The sequence below is a fragment of the Spinacia oleracea genome, chromosome 4, assembly GCF_020520425.1.
Source record: "Spinacia oleracea cultivar Varoflay chromosome 4, BTI_SOV_V1, whole genome shotgun sequence".
Taxonomy (NCBI): Eukaryota; Viridiplantae; Streptophyta; class Magnoliopsida; order Caryophyllales; family Amaranthaceae; genus Spinacia; species Spinacia oleracea.
The window spans coordinates 8,396,277-8,413,545 of record NC_079490.1 but is presented as its reverse complement, the minus strand read 5'-3'; the positions used below and the strand labels follow the sequence as shown (position 1 = coordinate 8,413,545).

General features: G+C 34.7%; 2 protein-coding genes, 1 long non-coding RNA gene and 1 other non-coding gene across 5 annotated transcripts in view; 2 read left to right on the top strand and 2 right to left on the bottom strand.

Moving 5' to 3' along the window:
• Positions 1–2,882, bottom strand: part of LOC110801002 (protein PLASTID REDOX INSENSITIVE 2, chloroplastic) — a 37,746-nt gene extending 34,864 nt beyond the window's left edge. For both annotated transcript variants that reach the window (XM_056843616.1, XM_056843615.1), the window contains exons 1-2: positions 2,532–2,882; positions 2,331–2,429 (exon numbers count right to left, since the gene is read on the bottom strand). In XM_056843616.1, coding sequence (XP_056699594.1) covers positions 2,331–2,429; positions 2,532–2,741 — 309 coding nt within the window. In that variant the 5' untranslated portion in view covers positions 2,742–2,882. The remainder of the gene's footprint in view (positions 1–2,330; positions 2,430–2,531) is intronic.
• On the top strand, positions 705–820 carry LOC130460486 (U5 spliceosomal RNA). Its single transcript, XR_008920343.1, has one exon. It is a non-coding gene; the product is annotated as a U5 spliceosomal RNA (small nuclear RNA).
• Positions 2,883–2,967: 85 nt separating the features above from the next.
• LOC110800997 (uncharacterized) lies at positions 2,968–13,578 on the bottom strand. Its single transcript, XM_022006309.2, has 11 exons — positions 13,081–13,578; positions 11,156–11,303; positions 10,250–10,725; positions 8,769–8,990; positions 8,345–8,665; positions 6,701–7,039; positions 6,537–6,617; positions 5,048–5,146; positions 4,587–4,955; positions 3,476–3,607; positions 2,968–3,341 (listed from the first exon to the last, which is right to left on the bottom strand). Exons 1-11 carry the CDS (start codon positions 13,459–13,461, stop codon positions 3,189–3,191), a joined length of 2,721 nt encoding a protein of 906 aa, XP_021862001.2. The 5' UTR covers positions 13,462–13,578; the 3' UTR covers positions 2,968–3,188.
• A 1,938-nt stretch (positions 13,579–15,516) lies between these two features.
• LOC130460026 (uncharacterized) lies at positions 15,517–16,659 on the top strand. The gene is made up of 4 exons (XR_008919843.1): positions 15,517–15,679; positions 15,762–15,795; positions 15,880–15,928; positions 16,236–16,659. It is a non-coding gene; the product is annotated as an uncharacterized lncRNA (long non-coding RNA).
• Positions 16,660–17,269: the final 610 nt, after the last annotated feature.

Below are 17,269 nucleotides of genomic sequence, written 5' to 3'. Positions count from 1 at the left end.
TTTTTTGTGAACCATTGAACTATGCCCTAAAAAAGTCAACAACTTGAATCTAATTTATTTTGACGTGTTTATTGTATTATTATGAAAAATAATACCCTCTCCGTTTTTTAACGTTAGTCCATTTTGGATCTAAGGCAATCCAATATAAGAAAACTTGTCATATAAATCTAACCCATGTGAATAAGAGATAAAAATAATAAAGGGGTTTTAATAGGGATAAATGTTTACTTGGGAATAAACAAGTGGACTATTGTATATTTATAAGGGTATAATGAGATAAAATGCCGGACGAATCAAGAGATATTCTAAAATAGACTAATAAAAAAATATATTAAAAAACGGGGGAGTATTAAATTGTCGTCGTTAGTAACAATCTTTTAATATTGGCTCAAACAAATCCCAGCATGGTCAGACTTATTGGAAGTGAGGGGGGATTATAGGGGGGAATCTTCACCTCATAGTGGGATTTGATCCCCATAACCTTGAGATTATGAGGCCAAACCTTTACCACTAGGCTAAACATATCAAGAATGAAGACCCCACTAGGTTTGAGGAGTTTATGTGTTGTAGTCTCGTGCTGAAAATAACTCCTACCAAGAATAGATTAGAGGTGAAGGAGAGAGGAATCTCATATCGGTCAAGAAAATGTTGTCCAGGCTAGAATGTAATATAAATAACTAAGGGAGCACATTACAACCTCACGCAGCCATGCAGTGAGCACAAAGCGAACTATTCTTTCGCCTTTTACTAAAGAATACCGTGTGCTCGCTGCATATAGTGGCATACGTTTATTTTTGGAGGGAGTTCCTGTACAGGAGCTTCCATTAATAATTGAAAGAAAAACTCTACAACTTAAAAATAAGTTACTCTTGGACACTTTGTATACCGAAAAGCAAGTTATTTGACAGTGAGTATTTAAAGATTCTTGGACACAGTACACCAGATGACCAAGTTAATTGACATTGGAGTATTTCAAGATGGATTTTCTTGGGGAACCCATGTCTATTCTAAGTAACCAAAGCCAATGAAGTAACCAGAGGATTTGAAAGGTGGGCGTTGAGTGCTCACAGATTGTAGGTGTTTTTTTACTATTTTGAACGGATTTTGCTAGCAAAATCTGAACTTACAAATTACAGAATATTTGCATCAACCACCAGCATATCATAACTACAACAGTAAAAGAACATGAAAACAACAAAAATAACGAATCTTGAGTTGAGCTCTTGGGTCTCACCACCTAAATTTATTTCAATTGCAATCTCAAAATACGTTGATGTTAGGCTTAGATGAGTTGGTTAGTACTAACTTGGTACACATATTGTCTCTGTTACGAACATAATCAGAAGGATCACTACATTTAAAGACCAAAGGATGGAGTACAAAATCTAAAACACCTACAATCTTGCTGAACTGTTCCAAGGTAATCAGATCACTATAATGTACTTGTGAAATTACAAAGTGCAGCCTAGTTAAGTTATGGAAATGTACTTAATAATTGTAAATTAAAGAGAAATATGTCAATCATGGTGCAAACACCGTATAGAATATGCTTAAATTAAGTATAACAATCCTCGCATAGTGATATGCACAGAATATGCTTAAATCAAGTATAACAATCCGTAATTTATGCACAGTATGCAATTCCGCTAACAATCCATAATTTTAACTAGGCATTAGTGGGGTGCGACAGGCTCGTGCAGTAGTGCAACGCATGGACGACGCTTGAAGACCCCAGTAGCAAGCTACTGTGATGGGACTTCCCCCTTAAAAATACAATTAGAAGGTGAAGAAAGCAGTAGTTGGGATCTAACTCATCTTGCATAAGGTTTATCCCAGTTTCATAAGGGAAGCATATCCTTTTGGAAGATTTCCTAAGAGTTCCAAGCAGCTCACTAGATAGCATATCATATGAATGTGAACAACCCCAACACATCAACTTAGTTCTTCTAAATTCAAGATAACAGTTAAGAATTGAACCAAAGAGGGCAAAGCTCTTAAATGGAAAAAAAAAGAGGAAGGAAATAGGACCCTTTTCCTTTCTTTATATAACGAACCTAAAGCTAACAGAATTTTCCGCCAAACCAGAAAACTAACCACTTTAGCAACTACCCTTCAACTAACCCAACTACCAACTAACACAGACTCCAACATCAGAACAACCAAAACAACTTCCTGTAACTACAAGCAATTTAGTCAGATTTTCAATACACCACAAATTTACACAAAATAGTTCAGTCAGGCAATTCATCAAACACCTTAAGAGCACATAAGCATGTAAGAGAAAGACACAACAAACAACACTATAAGGAGAGTTTTCGAGCTGTAATCACCTTGGCACAAACATCAACAACCCGGTCAAGCTCATCCCCTAATGCATCTTCATCTTTCAACAATGTTGTTTTTAACTCAATCTTGAACTTCTGCGTTTCCTGCAAATCCCCAGAAAAAAAAAATGAAACAGAAAATTAAAAAGTGCCAGAATTATTACAGAACTTAGTTTTAAATAAGAAAAATTCAATTATTGTCATTACAGCTTCTGCAAATTCTGGAATAGGATCAGGTAAACATATTTCTGAGGTGGGTGCGCTCGAAGAGTGAGAAATGAGGAGAGAGACTGTATTCGGTGGTGACCGCACAGGAAAAGAGAAGGGGCGCACAAGAAAAGATGATTGAATGTTGGAATTTTGGCGGGAGCATTGAACAAGTGCATTGGAAGAATTAAGGGAAGAATAAAGAGCCATTGATGGCGAAATTGTTACACTTGATTTTTTTTGCCTCTTTGGAACATATTCTCTTTATTCGTGTATATTTCATGTTTATATGAATAAATATTCGTTTACGGATTGCTAATAATTGGATTTTGCGGCGATAATTGAACTTAAGATAGCATATTAGCATGTCAAATTATGCAACCAAATAGTAATAAAGCAGGTTACAGAAAGCTAAAAGAGTAGTGAAGTTTGCATATTCTGAAGATCAAAATTTTCCAGGAGCTTTATTGCTACCAAACAGTAAAAAATTACATCAAATTCATGGTCAGTCTTTTGCCAAGCAGGACCGATATCTGTAGTCTGACTAAAATGGGTACGCTTGTTACAACAAAACCATTTTGCAAATGCCTAATAAAACTACAAAATTGGGCGCTTAATTAAAATACACAAGTTATGGAAAACATCAGCACTCTTCACTTATTTTTTGTTACTATGCCTTGATTTTTTGCCAGAACTTTTACTATTTGTTCTCTGTTTCCGTCCACCTTGCTTCTGTTCATCTACTTTTTCGTGTGGGTCTACTTCTTCAAATTTGATTGGATCAATGATCATGCCCGATTTCTTAACAACCTGAATGAACATATTCGATGTCAGAAAAAAGAAAAAAGTCACCTGAGCCTAAATCATCATATGGCTACACTTTTTTTTTGAGAAAATAACCACAGTTGAGAGAGAGGGAGAGAGAGAGAGGGGGGTGAACTCACTTCTGGCCTGGTAAGAGCCCCAGCAGCGGTTGTTGGGTTGAATTCAGGCCCAATAGGCATACGAATGCTTTGTTCAAAAACATCTTTCGATGAAAAAGGATAAGGCAGTGTCTTTGCATACAGTTTCTCCCCCTGCCAATACCATAAACACAAATGACAGCATTATTGCAAGGTTAATCCACAATCAAAGCATCAGAAAGGTTGTGGAAACAAACAATCACAACTTGTAAGCAAGATGATCTCATGACGATGTCATTCCAAAACTGAAGCTGATAGACTAGACTACAATTCTACAAGGATACTCAGAAAAGCATGATACAGTACATGAGAGAGTAGTAAAACTGAATGAATTAGGCAAACATTTATAACAAACAAACAAATATATATGGAACTAGAATAGGTCCCGCGCACGCACGGTTTTTCTAAAATCAATTAGCCATTTTTTTTCTAATATATTTGAATGAAATATTTCTCTCCCATAAGTTATTGCATAATTAATAAAACTTGAACATTAATCATTTAACCATCTTACAATTTCAGTCCTATTACACATTGCATATTTTATATGCTTGGTATATATGCTAATTAGGCCAAAATATTCGATATACTAATATGCTAATTTGACCAAAATATTAAGTAAATATATTTTTCATTATTAATATATTGATTTGACTAAAATATTTTGCCAAAAATAACTAATTATTATGTAACATCTATTATCTCCATAAACATATATTCTTTTTTCTATACATAAATGGTTAAATAAAAAATGATATAAAATTAAAATATAAATAATGTAAAAAAAAAATTAGGAAATTTATTTTTGGAGGGAAAATTTTGCACCAGGAATTGACATGTGTCATTCCTGGTGTCTCTTTTAGTATAAAGTAATAGATAGATAAGAATATAAGATAACTAGGTGAATAGAAGGTTTGGAATGGAGGGAGAGTATTCTACTCCTAATTTTTCTAAATCAGACAATATGGTACTTAATTAATTGTACACAACCTTGTCAGTTAACCACTTGACCTGCATCCAGTGATTTTACCCACCATGTAAATTTTAACACTAAAAGAGGCAAATGATATTTGTCAAAGATTAAAAAACTGACCTTCTTATCAATTTTCTCAGAGATGATTACGTGTTTAAGACGTGCATCCTTCCTTTTTTTCAAAGCTTCTTCCCTCTTTTGCTTAGCATTTGCATGATCTTTCAGCATCCATGAAGGCAAACCCCTCTTCTTCTGGACATCAGTCCATTGACCCCATCCAGGAAGCAAAAGAGGCTTCTCTGGCTCAGGATTCTCTTCATTTAAAACATCCTCTTTGATTTTTTCGAATTCTTCCTCCACATCATCCCCCGCAAATGCACGCTTTATTAGCTCTTCATTTGTAGGTAATTCATAAGTTTGCCTCGCCCCTGAAGACAACATCCCATCTATCATATGGCCACCACTATCTGTATCGCTGTCATCCTCTCCCTAGTATTTTGAAAAACAGATACACATACAGTAAGGGAAAGTAAAAAAAAAACCCTTAAATAAATTCAATCATTTAATGGTATACGGTATACCTCTCCACTATCACTGCTTGGAGAAGGTTTTGCAACCTCTGGCTTACTCTTGACATTGGCATCATGAGTAGAACCCCCTTTACATCCATCATTCTTCATCTGCATACAAAACCGCCGGAGTTAAATATGAAATTTTCAACATTCCAGTACTCCGTTCCTGTGCACATAAGAAACTTAAAAAGGGGTGTTCAATGTCTCCATCTGCTCACAAGATTCCCATGACCTACCTCATGCCATCTAAGGTAATACGGAGTAAAATTACTTCCGTTCATCAGTATTTAATTATTTTTTTTAAAAAGGACTCAAAGACTGAAGAACACCATTACAAATCTATACCTAGTATTTAAAAACTGAAACCATAAGTTAGAATGTGACATGTAACCATATGTTGTAATGTGACATGTGTCTTCACATTATCAATCTTTTCGTTTAGGAAAAAAATTAAAATAGACAAAAATCAAAAGACATCCTTATTAATGTACATGTCCTTGTGTTTAAAGAGGGAAAACTCAAAAGACTTCCCCTCCAAAAAAAAAGAAACTAAAAAAAAACTAAAAAGACATTCATACAAATAAATAATCATAACTTAATGAGCTAAGTTAAATTGTTATTAATATTTCATAGCTATAACATTAATAAACATTAGTTCTTACTAAAAAGAAGGTATAAGAAGCTAAACATTTGTCAGGATGACTCCTCAACCTCTCATCTTCAATGCACTCCTCATAAATAAATTGACTAACAACCATTTTTCGTTACATCACTTGCACAATCAACTATATATAATCACACATTTTCAAATGTAATGTGTGTTTTAATTTATATATCTACTTTTTTTTTTATGGCTAAATATCAATTTTCGTCAATTTATTATGATTATTTTAATAACCGTTTGTTTTTCTATTGACGTAAGATTATATGTTACATTATCATCACCTTCGATCGATTGTTCTCAGTTATCACTAAATGTTGTTAGATTAACTTAGTAATAACCTTAACACATACATAATGTGGTTCTATTTATTTATATATTTATAACTTACATTAAGCAAAAATTTACGAATGCATATAAATAATTTTAAATTTTATAATATCTAAGTTATTGTATGTCGAGCAATATAACTATTTAAATTCTTATAAAACTTTACAAAATGCTCTCGTGCATTGCACGGGTCAAAATGCTAGTTTACAAGGTTAACAAGGAGACAAAAAGGAGCAAAGGAAGAAAGGTAATTATTTTGTTGTTTCACGCGCCTAATTGGAGAAAAAGAAACAACTGAAAAAATGAAACAAGAGAAGATATAGTGTCCGTAAGGAAGAATGTAAAAACAGATGGTAGAATGTATTTATGCGAGGAAAATAGGAGGACTGTACGCATAACGTCCATAAAGCCTTTGCTTAACAGATTGATATCTACAAATCTGCACATAACAATGTAATTGTCCCTATCCAACAGACAAGAATAACCTACACATAGAATAGCTCTAACCTGTTTCCAAGAACCAGATGTGAAAACAGAAACATCACGACTTGTTCTTGGCCCAGAGTCTTCAGCTACATCAATAACACTCTGCAAGGCACAGCAGTATTAATCACACATTTATTGAGATAATAACCTCAACATAAAGAAAAAGGCAAGAAGAATCCAATTACTTTGAAAGCTGAATCATCACCAGTCTCCAAATCTTCACGGAGTACATCCAAATCAATGTCCACATCCTTTTCCATGTGATTACCTTTCGCACATTCCATGTGAATATCATCCTTCTCTTCAATAGTATCTTCGTTATCGCTTCCATAATTGTCAACATCTGGTCTGTGTTTTATATTAGCCTCTTCAACCTTTTTGGTTACACCAAAAACTCGTCTACCACTTGGAGTTCCATTTTTCAGGCCCTTCTCTGCAGTCTGATTTAAAGATAACTCATAGTCATCAAGAGCACGTTTGGCTTCTCCATTAGCAGCCTCCTTCCTTTTCTCCAGCCCTCGTACCTATGATCAATGCAAAACGGGTAAAACATTAGTAAACAAAAGAATCAAAGACATAAGCAAGAGGGGAAATCAGATAGGCAAATCACAGTCAATTATAGTGCCATCCAGCAGGTATTGTGTTTTGTGTTAAACAGGTCTACACAAGAGGGCAAGAGGCAGGCCTGAAAGAAAAATAATATAAAGGCCAAGATAACGAAGAATAAAAAGCAAGCAACAAATACAGTATCATACCAAGGTCATCAATAAGTGTGAACTATCTAACCCCACTCTGTAAAGCTCAAATTCCCAATATGCCAGCTGTTATGCACATTAGTGGAAAAATCATATGAATTTATACTCTGACCACCCTACTTGGTGCATAATCTCTCATCTATCTACAGATCTTTAGCAGGTGAACAAACCTTGTGAGTGATGAGGAAAATGTAGATTGACTGTAATTTGTATGTCACAATTTATTAACAGACACTAGGTTTGATGATTTCCTATGATCAATGGGTGACAAAAAATTTAGCAGAGTGAGCTAACAAAGTCTACGATGAAATGTTACATTTTTGAAAAACGTTAGCATGAAGGGTGGAAATAGAATGGAACTAGCAAAGACAACAGGGAACAATGAAATGAGATGAAAAGCTTCGAAGGATACAAAGGAAAGGAGTCGAGAACCAACAAGCTGGAGACTTAAGCAGAAGATGTTAAACTTTAATCAAGGAAAAAAAAGGTAGATTTTTTTTACAGATTTGAGTCGTACATTTCCAAATTCAGCTTTACAGGACCAGAAACGTACATGTCTTTGAAAGTTCATTTGAGTTCCATGTCCAGTGTTTGATCAAAGGTCACTTGGGTCATTTAAATTCTTTCCTGCTTACCTAACACCCCCCCCCCCCCCCCCCGGAATCTTTCAGTTCATAATTGCAGAGACGAAATTTTGAGAAAAAAGAGGGCATAAAAGAGGGAAAAAATACTTCGTAACTGATAACAGATTGTGAACCATTGAAAGAAATTTGTAAATGGTGAGTTCCTGAAAAAAGATGGACAGACACAAAGCCCCAGAAAGGGACAACGCAAATAAAATCTCAAATAATCACACTGCAAAACATAACAAAGAACAGCAAACTAATGTCCTGAAAAATAAAAATGCAAGGAAAAGCACAATTCATCTTTGCTATTCCTTTTTTGTGCCATCCGTTTTCCTGGAGATCCCTTTAGACTTCTTAAAATCTCATTCCAAACAGAACAGGGTGAGAGAATGCAGAATAATGCAGTTAAATATACAATAAGCAAACAACAGGAATGAGCAGAATATACCATGAAAGGCAACGAAAGAACCCCTGAATCAGGCACTTCATCCTCTTGTTCCATTAATTTAATCGTTTTTTCTTTTGCCTTAGCTAATAACTTTGATGCACCCTCCTCATCCGAACTATCCATATCCTCATCATCCTCACAACTACTATCATCACTGCTGCTGTTTTCCTTAACGGAATTTATTTTTCTGGTCAGAAGATTATGAAGATGCAACTGTTCAGCTATAGCAGCTTGAGTACCTTCATCTTGTTTACTTAAACCTCGTTCAAGAACACGTTTAGCCCACTTGCCTTGGTTTTTGTGCCTCAGTGTCATACGTGCCTGCATAATACAAATGCAACACCACAGATATGTCAAAGAGAGAAAGTGGCAAAATCATAAATACAATATCACATATGAAAACAAAGCGCATCGCTGTTTATACCTCAGCTCGTTTTCTTTCTTGTTTCTCAGCATACTCTCGGGCGGCTTCAGGATCAGTTTGCGGATCTGAAGAAGCAGCCTTCAATTTGTCTTTCTTCTTTAAGCGATGATAAGTCTTGGACTTTATCTTTTTGACTTGCTTTGCTTTCATTTCATGACGGAATAGAAGACTGCGCATTTTAGCAAGTCTATCCTGGCGGTCCTTCACTTCTTCGACAGATATCTGCAAGCCATAACGCATGAGGAGCGGTTAGTTATGCAACCAAAATGCCAAAACAGCAACAACATTTTACAATTGTTTATACAATCCTAATTGTAACTACCAACTACCCTTTTCATAAAGGAACCACGACCAACAAAATTCGACATCATGTCTTTACGAAAAGGTTGATAAAACCACAATATGTATAACTGTATGAAATACACATTCACAATGTTCAACGCTGAACTCATTCAGTAAATCATTCAAAAAGAATTACAATCACTTCACATTCACAGGCTCAGACCATCAGTGCAGAGGAACCGACTAATCATTAGTTTCCTTTATGAAGTGACCAAATTTAATTGCAAGAACCATTAGATACATCCAACTTAAAATAGAGACTAAACAGTTATATTGGGCAATTCTTAGGTTTGGATTTAAGTGGCCTTCGTCAAATATGGCAGTGTGTGATCCTTCCACTCTATCCATTCAAGAATTTTATTTTATTTTTAAATCTTATAAGTATGAAGGGAAAGCTAATTTATTCCTTCCAGACCCCAAAAATGGCATGATCTTCACAAAGTCGCTAAAAATAGTTAAATCTTCCCTTACAACAGAAAGGGAATGGAAAGTGGAAAGGCGAAAATGCAAACATGCACAAATGCACTTAGATAATGGTACAAGAATGGTACAAGTCGTACAACAGTTAGACACTTCGTTTCAGGTCAAAACCGGGGAAATTTTTTATAAAATGGCCGTGTCTAACACTGACACATACCCGTGTGCATCTTGCAGAGTAACGTAGCTTAAAAGTAGAAACCCTCCCTAAATAGTTTCGTCCTCTATCCTATATGATAATCTCGGAACAATTCCTCTCTTAGACCTCAAACATCCTCCTCTATATTTATTCCCTCCATTAAACAAAAACAGTAATCACATTACATATGATGAACACTCAGAAAAGACACCTATTAAAAAGGCCTATAAAGTGAAGACTTTTGCTTTTTCTTAAATTTAATGAGAAATCAATTCCGCAATAAATTGCCAATGTGCAGCCTTTAATTGAAGAGAATGGAAACTCAGTGACTTTGCTTAGTTTGTTTCATTAAAAACATGGCTACGCTACACTACTATTAAGCGAAGATTATTACTAAGCTTAACATACTTTTCTTTCATGAAATAACTTTAGATTTTGCTTCCTTTCCCGAAGTGTATAACCGGAAAAGAGAAACAAGAAATAAAACATACATAACCGCCAATGCAATAGAAACAGCTCCTACCTTGTTTAACTCAAGAAGCTTGGCACCATCACTTTGGTAAGCTTCCGCGACCTCTTTGTTATCCATTATTGACGCAATTGCCTTCTCAAAAACAGATCTTGGTTTGAACTCAGAAGCCATGGTTCCCACAGTTGGAAGTCCCATATCATTACCTTGGTCAAAATAAAGAGTGGGAGCTTCTCTATTTCTCTTTACAAGATGCTCCCATTTTGTAATATCCTTTTTAACATGGTCATATGCTACCCCCCTCTCCAACCTCTCCCGGTCTGGTTTGGAAAGTGGAGCTTGAACTGTTTCACCTTTCTTCTCAACATGTTCAATCCTTTTCCTAAGCTTGCTGTAACTAGAAGTTCCTCGAAGAGGATCCAAAAGGTCTTGAATACTGATCTTCCCATTACCACTGAGGACGTCACTACTGGGGTTGAATTCAGATTCTGGGTAAGCCTCTGTAACAACATTTCTCTTTCTCTTTTTGCCTGAAGAACAGAAATTTATACCAACCTTATTGTAAGTATATTCTCTTTCTTTTTTTACCAAAGCTGCTTCAAACTTAAATTTTCATAGCATAAAACAAAAAATATCTCAAGAAGGAAAGAACCATTTACCAAGACCGAACAACAGGCGCTATACCAAAACATTAGCAACTTCAGCCTAACAAAACCAGAAAATTATTCTTTTGATTGCTCAAAGAGCGAAAAATACATTCAGCTCCAGACATTGAGCGGAGAAGTTGACAAGTACCTAAAGTTTTGCTCAAATTTTCTTTTAATTTGTTCTAGCAATAGATAAATGTTTAGCCTTCTGGCACCGTGAAGCGTGTCACCATCAAACAAGCATTTACACCAATTATGATAAAATCTGTTACGGACACATCATAAAGTGATATAACTAACAAAGCATATTTACCTGCAAACGCCTCAGTATGGATTCCAGTGATATCTGTCAGCATTCTTGCATGCCTTCCATCATCACCCTCCTTGTCAACAGAATCCTCATCTTCCTTATCCTGATCTAGATCATCATCTTCGTCATCGTCAGATAGTATGTCTTCATCCTACACCAAGGAATGGCTGGATCAGTTAAAAGCTGCATTCTTTATCAGCAGTGAAACAAAACAATCACCAATAAAACGCTGCATGTTCTCTTAAAAATGCACCACAATCATGATACTACGGAAAACACCCATCTCTTTTTCTAACATTCCAACCCCGCCCCTCCCTTCTCTCCAAACACTCTTCCCCAGTAACAGTCTACTTCCAAGTTTGATCCACCCATTTAAATGTCACAATAAAGATATTGATTGTTCCTTGATTTACTTGATTGAAATACATGTGTCATGAGTTGAAATGGTAACAATTACGACTGGAATTTCTTTAGACATGATTGAGTAACCTTTCAAGAAATTAACTATCCAATCACTTAAATTGTAACACATACGTTTGAGTAAAATTGAATTATAACTTCATTGATTGAAATTCCTTCAAATTTAGCTATTAATGAATAACAACAATTTAATTTGAATTATAATTCCCTTGATTAATTGTGATCGACACATTCACGTATAATTGAATCGTGTAGAGTATATTACTACCTGAAGGTTGAAGCTAACAAATTAATTTACATAATTACGATTAGTTGAGCTTAGCCTCAAGCCCACAGTCTTCTAAACACGTAGGAGTGTTGATGCATTGACAATGGGGTATAAGTGACTTTCACTTTAAAGTAACGTTATTATGGAATCAAACAATAGTTAATTATTTATTTTAGATTTTTATAGGGGATACCAAAATTAGGGGCATTTTAGATTATTTTATAGGGGATACCAAAATGTCATTTGCGGCAATGACTTCAGAAATTCCCTATAGAGTAGAGATATAAGTTAAATTTATATTTATTACGGACTAATGAAATGTACTCAAGTTACATTTATATTGGTCGGTTTCAGAGATTGTTAGGTTCTTTAGTAAGTAAAATCTCTATTCTAATTAATTTTATAGTACAAACTAATTACAAATGCCAATACATTTCATTAGTATAGAATTTCATTTATAAATGTTAAATTGGTGATACAACATTTACAAAGAAGATTACACGTCCTAAACATAGTAATAGATCTTAAATACAAAAACAAATTTGTAGTCAAAGCAATTGCCTCAAATTTTCATATGTGGGTGAATAGATCCATTAAAGACTCTAGTCAAAAACCCAAAATAGAAGCTTTATTGCCATCCTTCATATCAAAAAACCAACGGCCAGGATCTAGCCAACCGCAAACACAACCTTATTGGTCCACATATTAATTCCTCGGAATCCCATTGGTCCACGTATGTGACGCTTTATTTCGTTTTAACATTTCTTCTTCGTTAGAAACTTAGAACTCAATTCCCACTAAAAAAGAAAAACATCGAACTCTAAACAAACATTTCCAAAAATATCTGATTGGTTAACAACAATTAGCCTCGTCTTTGAGTTTTAGGAAGATGAATTTGGAACGGCATTTCCAACCAATCTCTTTATTGAACATAAGCTAAGGGACCTATAATTCATGCAATTTCTCAAAGTTCTACACCTAATATTCTCAGAATAAAGCACAAACGAGAGAAATTTAAGAACACAGCAAACAGGTTCAGCATCTAAAATACCATCGCATAACAACACATTAAATTGCTAAACTACATGAAATAATTAGCTAAATTACTTTAATTTACAACATAGAACACATAATTTTACCCCATTTCCACCACCAAATTAACTCCCCTCCAAAAAATCACAAATTTGCCGAACTTTCAAGTCTAATTAAACAAAAACACAGCAATTAAGACAAGAAAAACCTTGAATTTCTCGGGGAGCTGATACTCGTAATTCTCGACATGATCAAATCGTCGATTCTTCTTGGACTCCTCTTCAGCGACCTCTTCCTCATACACATAAAAATCCTTGACGTAATTCAACTCACCTTCATCCGAATCAATAACTTCATCATCTTCAACATCATCATCACCATTATTAGGGTTTTTGAAATTGTCAAGCTGCTTTCTAAACGCCGAAGGTAATCGCGGGCCTCTTCTCTCTCCTCCTCCACCACTACCACCACCGCGACGCTTCCCTGAGGATTTAGGGTTTGATTTTTTACTGCTAAATTTCTTCGGCGTTTTCTCTCTCCTCTGCAACTGCTTCGCACCGCCGCTTGATTTCCTCTTGTTGTCCGCCATTGTTGAGGGGTCTCTGAGGTTTAAGATTGGCGGCCACGAAGTTAGAGAAAGAGAGTGAGGCGGCAAGTTGAGAGAGTTTCGCAGTAGTGTGTTGTTCCTTTGATTTTTGATTTTTGATTTTTGATTTTTTGATTTTTTATTTTTTGTTGGGCTTTTCTTTAGGCTAGTAGTGATACGAGGGTTTCTTGTGTCCACGTGAATACAAGTGGTCAAAATACAATCATCTTGAGTACCAATACATAATATGTCAGTATCAAAATGCAAAATTGCTTAGAAATACCACCAATATAAGTCATATGTGTTATTATTGGTATTCACATAATTTGTATTGGTACTAACATATTCTGTATTGGTACTCCAAATTCTGTATTGGTACTCACTTGTGTCCAATATGGACACAAGTCACTTGTGACAAAGACTTCCTCGTAGTGATACAAGCATTTTAAACTGATCGTGAGCTTTGTTTGGTCGCCCATCCTTCGCACCAACGCGTAATGGGGTGTCAAATCGGGTAATATCGGTTACGAATCGGATATAATCAGTTCGGGTATAGTTGTGCGGGACATTGTGCTTATGCTCATTGAATGTGTGAATTTTTTTTTCGGGTCACTGATTTTTGTCAATAATCGGTTGGATCGGGTCAGTTTTTGACAGCCCTACGCATACATTATGTATTTACTCCCTTCGTTCCTCTTTCATCGCCTCAATCTTTGTAACACCCCGACAATTCTCCATTTTCTAGAATAACCCTTTTTATAAATATAACTATAGAGAATTATCAAAGTATTATCGCCCGTGTGAAAACGTAACGGCTTATTCAGAATTTTGCAGCGGAAAACATAAAACTAACTTTAGGTTTATAAATAATCAATTACAGAGTTAATTCCCAAACCAATCAACGAAAATAAAGTAGTGTAGATAGTACGACAAGTTTAAAGTCCAATTTAGCAAACCCAAGTCACTTAGCAAATCAAAATAAATACAAGCTCTCTAATCCCGATCCCAATGATGCATCATCTTCAAACATGTAGATGGGCAACGCTTATTGATCCTTAGACACTGCTCACCAAAATGGGTCATCACAAGAACAATAAGGCATAGCCATGATCAACACACACAAACAAAACACGTAATCAGCAAAGCTGAGTACTACATACTAAAACAATAATAATCATAACATGATTCTATTAAACGAACAACCCTAACATGATACTAATAAAACATAAGTAAGGATAACCAAAACATATTAACTTGAAGACTATATTTGACTGAACTAGACCTTTGTATCATTAACATTATTTTAATTGAAATAGTCAACGGACCAAGTTGCCTACTAAAAGCCTTTCATTAAGGAAGACGAAGTACGGGTGCGACTCCGTAACCCCAATGACCTGCGATATCGAGGAACTTTTGAATAAAATAGAACCGGTGATCAATCCGGCCCCAGAAAAAGCCATAGGCGACCCATGACCCCAACTCTTGATTGTCCGTCACTTCAGACGTGCACAGTCTAAAACTATTGCTATTCAGTTTCACTTTACATGATTTACCAATTACTGTTTGGTTATGACTCATCAATCACATAAATCATACAATCAACAAGTATTCACAAATGTTTTTATCTTGGAATTAAATAAGTGATCACAAAGCTGTCAATCAAGAATTTATTCCAATTAATCCAATCCTTCTTTAATAATGGTCAACCACCTTTATATAGGTGTAAAGTATCAACTTACTAAACAAGGTCCTCGGCCCTCATAAAGTAGTGAAATGCTAAAAGGGAACAACGATCAATCGATCTTATATATATATATATATATATATATATATATATATATGTATATATATATATATATATATATATATATATATATATATATATATATATATTTAGGGGAGGGATCCTGTGAAAATAGGTCCCTATGTGAGTATACTACTAAATATGAGAATGAATCTAATCCGTAGGATTAGATTCAATCTAATGGCTAGGATTAAATGATGAGAAAACCCATTCACCTTCCTAATTAAAGCCCACGTTTCTTTCATTAAACCCCGCCTACTTTCTCTCTCTAAAACCTTCCTCTGCACTCTCTCACTCTCCCGTACGCGACTCTCTCTTCTCTCTCGCAATTTTCTCTCTCCTCTCGACAAAACCGCCATTGCAGCTCCAAAAACAACCAATCAACCTCTTTCGTCGCCGGTGTATTATTGATTTAAGGTAAATTCGAACTCAAGTGTTGTATACTTCTTCTATCCTTCTACAATTTTCCCTAATTTTAACCTAATTTTTTCAATTGAAGATAACTAGAGCAGAAAACAATACGAACGACTAAGGTAAGCAAAATACAAAGATTTGAACTACTTTCTTTGTCTGTATACATTAATTGTGGTTAATTTTTGTTAAATGTTGATTTTAAGCAAAACAAAAATACGACAAAGAAGTAACAATTCAAGAAGATCCACAAGAGTAAGTATCCGATGCTTTAATTTTTGCTAAATATATTTACTAATTTCCGAAATTTTGTATTTATTTTCGGAATTTTTGGTTTTCGAATTTGGATTTTTCTAGAGATTTCGCGAATTTTATGTTCCTTATTTCTTAGGTTTGTAGAAATTGTGGATGTTCCAAATTTTCTAAATTTTAAGTATTTTTTATAAGAATATAATTTCTGAATTTTTGAATTTTGAGAATTGAATATTTTAAAATATTTTCTAATTTTGATATTTTATGATGTTCTAAAAGTAAGAGTTATATGTTCTGAATTTTTAAACAGAGAAAATGAGAATAAACGCACCAAAACAATGGAGCAAATTGTCCTGCATCACTTCTGAACGACATCATGAGCAATGTTGGGTAATATTTTAGGCTTTCTATACTTTAGAACATGAAGGTTGAGAATGTAGAACATGAAAGGTCACTATTTAGAACAAATACCTTAGTGACTGAATAGTGACCTTCCTGTCTGTTGTTTGATCGATGCATAATTGAACATCAGGTGTGTTTTATGGTTCTGGTAGTTTGATATTCTTCCAAGAACTTTTAGGCATGGTGAAGGAGATTTTATAATTTAGATGATGAGTGGATGATAGTTTAATGTTCTGATTTTAATGTATAAGGTTGTTTAATATTTTTCAGTTTTGAATGACATATTTGGTATAGAACTCATTACATTATTTGAGTGATATATTGATACTCAGAAGCACAACCGACAAGGATTATCGTGATGAATTGAATCATCGATCAACTCTTCTTGAACCGTTAAAAAAGTTTGCTCTGTTAGTTTTACAACTAAACTTACCGTTATCAATATTTCTTGTTTGTCGATCTTTTCTGTTATCCATGATACACTTCAGACCGAAACACTTCTTTGTTTTTACATTCTTAATAGCTTATTTTGAGCCCAGATATAGAGATACCCTTACAATTAGCTTGTAGGCTCTCTTGTGAACATGTTTATGCCTCTCCTAGTAATATCTTGTGAATGAAATGGCCTTTTACTGAAGATACTAAAGTCTAGATTCAAGTTGTTTAGCTCAGTATATCTGATTTTCTATTAACTGAAAGTTAGAACATATAGCTTAACTACTTAGAACATGTAGCTTAACTGAATAGAACATATAGCTTAACTACTTAGAACATGTAGCTTAACTGAATAGAACATATAGCTTAACTACTTAGAACATGTAGCTTAACTAAATAGAACATATAGCTTAACTACTTAGAACATGTAGCTTAACTGAATAGAACATATAGGAATAATGTACAGAACATATAACTACACTTGCTAGAACATATAAATTCAATTGT